General features: G+C 25.1%; 1 protein-coding gene and 1 pseudogene across 1 annotated transcript; both read right to left on the bottom strand.

Annotated features, from left to right (window-relative positions):
- Positions 1 to 3,056: 3,056 nt before the first annotated feature.
- On the bottom strand, positions 3,057 to 5,161 carry LOC108690958. The gene is made up of 5 exons (XM_018198515.1): positions 5,057 to 5,161; positions 4,924 to 4,961; positions 4,371 to 4,511; positions 4,077 to 4,170; positions 3,057 to 3,172 (listed from the first exon to the last, which is right to left on the bottom strand). The coding sequence occupies exons 1-5, from the start codon at positions 5,076 to 5,078 to the stop codon at positions 3,138 to 3,140; spliced, it is 330 nt and encodes a 109-aa protein (XP_018054004.1). The 5' UTR covers positions 5,079 to 5,161; the 3' UTR covers positions 3,057 to 3,137.
- Positions 5,162 to 9,419: 4,258 nt separating this feature from the next.
- LOC108690918 overlaps positions 9,420 to 9,992 on the bottom strand; it is a 3,528-nt pseudogene continuing 2,955 nt past the window's right edge.

Raw genomic sequence — 9,992 nt, 5'->3', positions numbered from 1 at the left:
ATATATATATATAATATTTTTATGAATACATGAATCATTATTATCACATTGAACACTTGGTGCAGGCTCTCATTAGCAAATTTCCTTAAGTTTTTTTTATTATTAAATTTAGAGCCTTTTTATTGTAAAATTATTGTTATAAAAAGATTATATTCAACCATTAAAAACATTTCTATCGAAATGTATTTAAAAAATATATATCGTCTTACTAGTTACGACGAAGTTCTTTGTCCCGTGTAACCATAAAGATATTTCATTGTTCAATTCTGAATTATGAATAACTTTTTTGTAATTGCAAGAATTAAATAATAAACAACACAACAGAGATATTAGTATCTCTATTATGTTGTTTATTATTTAATTCTTGCACACATTATACATATATTGGTCGTTATTAAAGTCTTTTAGTCTTATTGTCGTACATTTTACTGTGGCACAGTCTTGTTTCACAATAAAAATGGAGAGCGGTCATGCATGACATATTGACTCCTACGGACCTTTAGTAGGACAGATATATACCCTTAGGGAAAAAAACTATTGATAAATGATAAAATGGCCAATAGTTATTTAACTAATAGTTAGTACTGTTGATAAATAGTTACTGTTGGTAAGTAGCAGGATTGGCAAGTAACATGTTATTTGTAATGTAGTTACTACTGTTACAAGTTACTTTTTTTAGTAACGAATGGGTAACGATGTTACATTTTCTTTTGAGTAATGTTCATGGTAACGCAATTACCTTTCTAGGGTAACGATTTCTACTAGTTATTTTTATCGTTACTTTATTTCTAACTACGTAAAAGTTTAATCGTAACTATAGCTCTACCATAAAAAACAGAGATAAAACATTAACTCTGATTGACTATCTAAATTACGCGATCACAACGCTTTTTTTCATTGTATTCATACGTATAAACTAACTCAGGTATAATCTTTACAATATATTTAATTTCTTAAAATAAAATTTTTTCTGTGTTATATCTTACAAATTAAATACATGTATATAATGCAGATTATAAACAACATTTTTTTATTATAGTATAATTTTACTCTTAGAGTATTCACAATGAATCATTCGTATCTTGTTTCTTTTCTTCGAAATACTGCACCTGATTAAATAATTTTTTTCATTCTTTCCTTCTTTTTAAATATATAACTTCATAAATGTTTTTTAAAAATGTTAAAATATATATAAGAATCTATTTATAATTTTTGTATATTTGCAAAAATTATGGAAATTAACCTACACACAAATGATTTATTGTATGTACACAGTAAAGGAAAATTGTACATTAAAAGTTAAACGTGTAATTTAAAAATATCTTATTAAAAATAATACAAAAAATAAATTTATTTAAATGTAAAAATTACAAAAAATGCAGTATTTATTATGTGATACGACAGCATCTATTTCATTTATGAAAATAACGTACAATGTTATTATAGGCATATATTTTTTGGGTTCTATTTCTCTATTAAAAAATAGAATTTTACATTTTTTTTACATTTACCGCAAAAATTTGCATGTAATATTCTATTGTGTCAAGAAAAAAGTAACAAAGAAGTAATTATTTGTTTTATTTTGAGTAATGATAACGGTAACGAGTTACTTTTGCATTTCAATAACGAATAACGGGAACGAGTTAATAGGGAATTTTTGCAATATCATTTATCTATAAATCTATGATGAATGCTAAGGTCAGGTTATCTTTTTCTTAACAATTACTTAAGAAAAGGATAACGTGACTTTAGCGTTCACTGTATATGAATTCACGTTATTGCAAAAACTCCTTATTTTTTTAGAAAAAAGAACGGTCACAGTAATGAGTTATTTTTATGAGATAACGTTGCCAATCCTGATAAATAATTACTATTGATGAATAGGTATTATTGGTTACTATCAATCAATAAAAATTTAATTAGAAAGAAGAAACTATACATAAAATTTCTTGGTATACATACATATTGTTGTGTTTATTATTGTGCTAAAATATAAATTATAAAATACAAAAATATTTAAGATATGAAAGCGATATATGTATGAAAAAACGAGCAATAAGTAAAACATCGAAAAATTAAAGATAAAAAATGAAAATTAAAATTACATAACATGAAAACAGAATTAATATGTTCTTATCGTAACTCATAATATATTATTCCCTGATAGCAAGCTGACATCAAAGTGACATAGCTTGCTACATGGGTTATTTTTGAAATTATATTTCTATCTGTTAACATTTTCAAACTATTTTTTAGCATATTGCTAGATATATATTAATTTTTTTAATGTCATTAAATGTATTATTTCAATATCAACTCCATATTGCACATACTTATACGTTTACTTGCAATATTAATAAACTATTGGAATCTCAATAGTAACTATTGGAGTCTCAATAATATGCCTAATGGAGTTTCAATAGAATGTTTTCAATAGTAACTGGAACATCACCAATAGTAACTATTGAACCTGAAAAGTTTTTTTTCGTAATAAGGAAACATTAAGATCTACAGTTACGTTAATGGAAAAATTAGGAAAATTGTGTATTTTTTGGAGGAAATAAAAACAATGTTAAAATTAATAATGAATCCAATAAATATAATTATGAATACAATAATAAAACTCCCGAAATTCAGTAATAAGAAATTAATTATAATTGCCAAGCAAATAATAATTCAATAGGCTAACATTGCAACATAAAAATTACCATAAAAAGTATACACTGTTAAAAAGTATACACTGTTAAAAAAAAAGAAATTTGTTTTCGTTACATGTAAAAAAAAAATTTCAAGCAAATTTCAAGCCAGTACGTTAAAAATATTTAATATTGTCAATAAAAATGAAGTAAGTAACTTTACTTCGTAAAATTTTATGAAAAGTACATTAAATTTCATGTACAAATATACAAATATATTTTTCAGTTGCAGATACATAAAATTTAATTTATCATATAATTGAATTTAATTTATCATATAATTGAATCTGTGTAACTTAAAAGTACATTAAATTTCATGATATTTTTAACAGTGTACATTACAATGTATAAATATTTTTCTTACGTTTACTAATATTTCATCAAAATATTTATTATCGGATTATATTATATAATGCAAATCGTTTGTTATCCAGTTCGGTCCTATGAACAGGTTCCATTATGCAGTAATGATACTTCTGTAAATATAAATTATTACGTGTTAAACATTGTAAGGCGCTCATAATTGATTATACTACTTTGTACTGTAATTATGCATAGAAGTTTTTATTATTTTATATAGTTTATAGAACAAAAATTGTTAAATGTATAAATATATATGTTCGGTAAATATCTACTTTTGTTATTGCAAAATTTATTAATACTACAACAATCGAAAATTGGAAAGAATTATTTTTCTTCTATCTTATTGATATAAAAAGAAAAAACTTCCCTATCTAGATTTAGATAAGACTTTTTTCCTTTATGTATATACAAAAAAATATATAAATATAAATATGATATAAATATAAATATAATATTATACCTTTAAATATTCAATTTACAATATAAATATATTTAATATAATTTCAAGGATGTAAGCACTAAGCAATAATAATGATAAAGATAAATTAAAAGAACTAATAAAAACAATCTAATTGTAAGATAAATATCAATTAGTGGATGGCCCAATTATTAAGCAAAATGACAAAAATTAAATATTAATTAATTATTTTGAACATTAATTTTAATGATATATGACTCTAAACATATTCATCCTTATTAAATTTATAAATAACGAATTTATTTAGAGTTGTATATATTACTAGAAGCTTAATATTTAAAATTTTTGTTGTTGCTCAAATAATTCTCTTATATCTATTAACTGTTCATTAATTAGTACATTTACTTTACATGTTTAAAAATGTTAAACAACTAGCTTGACTATTCTAGCATTAAAATGAAAATTTGTTTGAGATTGTTATATCTTATCTTTGAAATCATAATCATGGTGATAAAAAATTATATTGTAACTACGCATATATCTTTCACAAAATAAAAACAATTGTTAAATATTTTAAAATTTTTATGAAGCACACTCACTTTTTCCACAATGTATCATGCATTGTAGTTCACTTTTATTAATGTATGATACACCATCCGTCCCACAAACAGGATTGCAGTCGTTTCTATTCATCTGTGAATAAGAATGATATTGAGAGAATGATATAAAGAGAAAGAGAGAGAGAGAGAGAGAGAGAGAGAGAGAGAGAGAGAGAGAGAGAGATTCAATTATTTAGATTACTTTTAAAATTTATTTAACAAAATTCTCTCTTGAATTAAACATTGTTTTGAATAAAGTTACGGCAATTTTAGTAAGAAAAGAATCATAATTACAGGACAGTTTTTCATGCAATCGGTATTTCTATCTTCAGGTATAACACAATCATTTGTGGATAATACAGTTGTTTCTTGATTTCCATTGGATTTGAAAGCCACTGGCTCTTGAGCCGTCTCCACAGGTATGTTATCCAAATTCTGTGATACACACACATACATTTATCAAATAATTTCAAGATTCTCTTATTAGATCCTCGACACTTTTTTAGAAAATATAGAAATATTATTATCAATAAAACTATACAGATAAATTTACGATATTGATTTCAGAATATTAAACTATAAACAAGTATAAGAGTGCGATCATCTCTTGTTTTAATCTCTCTCACAAAGCGTGTAAAATAAAGATATTATCGTTACATACAGAAAATCCAAATTGTTAAGAATTAATCGACTCGCAAACGATCATGATGTGTTTGTAACATCACTTAATTATTGTGCTTACAATTAGTACAAGTCACAATAATACTTCTTGACAACATATGCAAATGTCTAATATTATTTAAATATTTTCTCCTACAAAAGAGCATATTAAAGAATGTTTACTTACTTGTGGAAACGCGGTAATGACAAACGGCGATGCAGCAACTGTAAGAATTATTCAATATGATTGAGATATTAGCTAATTGATATAAAAATAACACTTCGCATCAAATACAAAATATTTAAAATAGTTTTCTTACTCAATATTAAATAAAACAACATTTTGTTAAAATTAGTTTGTTGAAAGATCAGCAATCAACGTTATATTATGTCCAAGATGTTCAAGATGATATACTGAATATAAATTCGATGATGTACTATTTGGCAGCATTCGTTGCGCTTGCTTTTATATAAAACCGGTTGTCAACCAACGGTTCTGTTACAATATAAGAGGGGATTAGCAAGTAATGCGTCTTGCTTGTAACGTCATTACTGCTACAAGTTAATTTTTCGAGTATTGATTTGATTGATTAATGATTGGGTAACGATGTTACATTTTTAAGGTAATAGTAGATTTCACTAGTTTTAGTAATTTTATTTCTATTTATGTAAAAGTTTTAATTGTAATTAGAGCATATGTACATATGTATAGGTACATGCATATACACATTTATTTTGTGTGTGTGTGTGCGCGTGCGTGCGTGCATGCGCGCGCGCGTGTGTGTGTGTGTGTGTGTGTTTGTGGATTGGTTGTTATTTGAACAACTTTTAAAATTTAAATTAAAATTTAATCGCGACACTCTCTAAAGTGATTCAATATTTCAAAGAAATAACATCGTATTTTTTTCTGATTTTTTGAATAATTTTAACTCGTGCCACCGGGACACAACGGAACCTTTATGAATAAAATTCGGTCGACGGACGCTCTAATCTTCTTAATCAATTTTAAAGTTTCTTTTTTATTTGTTCGAAATTAAATGAGCTAAAAACTCTTTTTGCATAAACTTTGATTACGTCCAAAGTAAAAATTACCGATCCAACGAAGTAAGAAAAGTCAAAACACGATAACGAATATTGGATCGGAAATCTTTTATTTAAATCATAATCAAAATTTATGTAGAATAAGCTTATAGCTCACTCAACTTCGAACAAATTAAAAAAAAAAAAAACTTTAAAGTTGGTTAAGAATTAGAACGTCGAATTTTTCCGCTCATAAGGAAAAAGCTATGTACGACGTTTTAAAATTTAATATTACTTTTAAATGGTTTTTTTAAATATAGTCTTTTTACAACTGATAGCTATCAATGTTTCTATAAATAAATTTCATGAAAATAAAATTTTCAAAGGAAATTGGCAGTGTTACAAGGGTTCGCGTATTACGATGATAATTGACAACTGTTTGAATAAAAAATACATAAGTAAATACAATAAAATTATTTATTGCGTCGAATATTATAAGATTAAATTTTACAAAATGTTTTGAATTTCTCATATAATCTCATATAATCTCATATAATCAAAAAATTCTGTAAGTTTCTGTTATATAAGTTAAGTTTCTTGTTGAAGCAGTTCAAGTAAAGTGTTTACATTTGGATATATTTTTTGATATTTTCCGATAACGTAGATAATTGTTTTTTACTTTCGTCGTAAGTTAATTTGTAGTTTAATCTGTCACAATAATCAGTTTGATATCTCTTTTCGCGACGTGATTGACAACACTCAACTTTTTTATGGACTACTACCATGAGAAAAATAAAAATCGAAACGTAAATCCAATGGATGTAATGGGAGAGTAATAGAAGCGTAAACGAAACTTTAACATTTTAATGTTTCAATTTTCATCTCCTAGAAGTTTGCGCTTCTGTTTCTCTCTCATTACATTCGACTTACGCTTGATTTTTATTTTCATTAGTATAATTGTAAGCCGACTTTAATAATTTTTATCAGAATTCTACTTAGACATCATATTGATAATGCCTTCCTTAATATCTGATAAGTAGAATTCTGATAAAAATTATTAGGTCACCTTGCAATCAATAATCAAATTAAGAATTGTCATTGATGCTGCGGAAAAAATATTAAACTAATTATTGAAATAAGAAAATAAAAAAAATGTATTATCCAAGTTATCGGCGAATATAAAAATTATATCCATATGTAAATAAAAATACTTTACTTAAGCTGTTTCAACAGAAACTTAATTTGTATATTTACAGACTTTTTGAGATTAAATATATGAGAAATTCGAAAAATTAAATTTAATCTTATAATATTCGTTGCAATAAATAAATTATTATTCATTATTACGTATTTTTTATTTAGACAGTTGTCAGTTATCGCAATACGTATTCTTGTAACGCTGCTAATTTCTTTTGAAAATTTTATTTTCATTTTATTTTATTTTTTACAGAAACATTGATAACAGTTGTAAAAAGTCTATATTTAAACAAATTACCATTTAAAAGCGACATCAAATTTCAAGGCCTCGCATTTCCTTTTATTCGTAAGTGAAAAAATTCGCGCAACGTTCTAACCAATTTTAAAGTTTTTTTTAAATTTACTCGAAATTGAGTGAGTTATAAACTCGTATGACGTAAATTTTGATTACAGTTCATATAAAAAATTCAATATTCGTTATCGGATAATTTCAATTTTTTTTGCTCACTTCATTGACAATTTTTACTTTGAACCGTAATAAAATTTACGCAAAATGAGCTTTTAGAACATTTAATTTCGAGTAAATTAAAAAAAAATGTTTGTGATGACAAATTTTTGATCCATCATATTTAATAATCTTACAAACCTTGCTTACTAAAAAAATCATCAATTCTTTCTTTTTCTTCAAAAACATTTTTGGCACAAAATATTTTCCTTGATGTAACTACGCAAAGATTAACCCGGAGAAAAAAAATATATAGCAATAAAAAAGTATATTTTAAAGATATAACTTCAAGATGGTTTAAACGAAAGATAAAAAAAATTTACTTGATCGCTAACAAAAGAATCACAAATATGTCAAAAAAATGTTAATTTTAACATTTTTAATCTCACTTTTCTCAAAAACCTAATGTGATAGAGCAATTTCATTACAGAATTCATGTTCAGCACGCAAAAAATACGAAAATAATACCTTTATGCAAACAACAGAAACCACGTCAGCTGTAAATGATAATAACAATAACATTAAAATATAATAAGTAAATATAATAAGTAAATATTCAAATAATGGTATTAATTCCTAATTTAATGTAATGTAAATGTTATATTTTAATATTAATATATGTATAGTAAAAATATATTTTAATGTATATACAATGCATAAATTTAATATAAATATGTATAAATATGTATAAATATGTATAAATATAGTAAGTAGTTTTTACATAACGTAATAACAATTACAAGTTAAAAATGCATACATTTAAAATTTAATGGAATATATCCAACATTACTAACACATGAAGTTTGCTAAATAAACACTGTTGTCTGTAACACGTCGATTTTATGATTGTATAAAAATAATAAAGCAAAGAGATAGAATAAAATAACGTTACACAATATTTTATCAGCATTTAAAAAATCGCAATTATCTTCACTTATATGTCATATTTATTAATCACATGGAAACAATATTATGTATTCGTGTAATATTGTACGGCGAACTTTTTGGCAATCAAGTGTTGTTGAGAGTCGAAAGAAGAATAAGACCATAAGTTTACAGAACATCGACGTAACATCGGGATGGGTATTTACAAGATCAGTGCCACAACATGTAAGTGTATAAATAGATCTGCCTTTCTGCAAATTGCAAGATCTAGCTGCATTTAAATTGAATTTAACTTGTACGTGCTAATATAGTAAAGGCTATTATTCCTATGTAGAACTTTGGTACGTATTATTATCATACTTGAACGTGACATTATCAAGATTAGATGTAAAATAAATATTCATTGTATTTTCTGTGAGCAAGCCGATTCGCTTTGTTAATAGATTACAGTTTTTTTAGTGCGAAGGGAGATGACGCAGCTTGGATGATTTTATATGCAGAGTCGATTATAGAGATTATTTGATTGCTCTGCCTACTGCATTTCGAATACAATCGATCTTAGAATTAATTCGATTCGAATTACAAAATGAAGTCTAAAAAAATCAAAATTTTGTTTATACAATAATTTATATTACAAATAGTTGTACAAGCGTTGGCTACAAAATTTTAAGACTGAAAGTATAATCGGCTCATGATTCAAATAATAAGCGGAAATATGAGTTATATTAAATTCACAGTTAAAATTCACAGTTATATTAAATTCACAATTATTATTAGACATAAAGATCCGCGCGATTATCGAAAATATTCACTTATTTTACATTATACATATTGGTCGCTTAAATTAAAATCGCTTTAATTAAAATCTTTTAGTCTTATATTGTACATTTTACTGTGGCAAGCTTGTTTCAGTAAAAATGAAGAGAGAGTTAATACGTCAACTATGACATACTGACTGCTGCGGAACCTTTAGTAAGACGGATGTACATACATAAATCATCAAAGAAACATTGAGATTTATAGCATTAATGGAAAAATTGGGAAAGTTGTGTATTTTTTTGGAGGAAAAAGAACAATATTAATAATGAATTCAATAAATATAATAATGAATACAATAATAAAACTTCCGAAATTCAATAATAACAAATTAATACAGGATATTACAATTGTCAAACGAATAACAATTCAATAGGCCTAACATCGTGAGGCCTAACATGAAAATTGCCATACTAAAATGTATACATTATAATGTATAAATATTCTTCTTACATTTATCAATATTTTATTAAAATATTTATTACCGTAAATTGTATTGCATAATGTAAATCATTTGTTATCCAGTTCGATTTGTTGAACAGCGTCCATAATAATTTAATTCCACGTCTGTAAATATAAATTATTACGTGTTGAGTATTGTAATGTAAATTTGTAATTACACTACTTTATACTATAATTATGCAAAGAAGTTTTTATTATTTTACATAGTTTATAGGACAAAGATTGTATAGAAACAAAGATTGTAAATATATATGCTCGGTAAATATCTACTTTTACTATTGCAAAATTTATTAATGCTAGAATAATCGAGAATATTGAAAAGAATTGCCTTTCTTCTATCTTATTGAAAGAAAAAATTTTCCTATCTAGAT

The sequence above is a fragment of the Atta colombica genome, unplaced genomic scaffold (genome assembly GCF_001594045.1).
Source record: "Atta colombica isolate Treedump-2 unplaced genomic scaffold, Acol1.0 scaffold38, whole genome shotgun sequence".
In the NCBI taxonomy this organism is placed as follows: Eukaryota; Metazoa; Arthropoda; class Insecta; order Hymenoptera; family Formicidae; genus Atta; species Atta colombica.
Note: the sequence above shows the minus strand (reverse complement) of the source record. Positions and strands in the feature narration are given on the sequence as shown.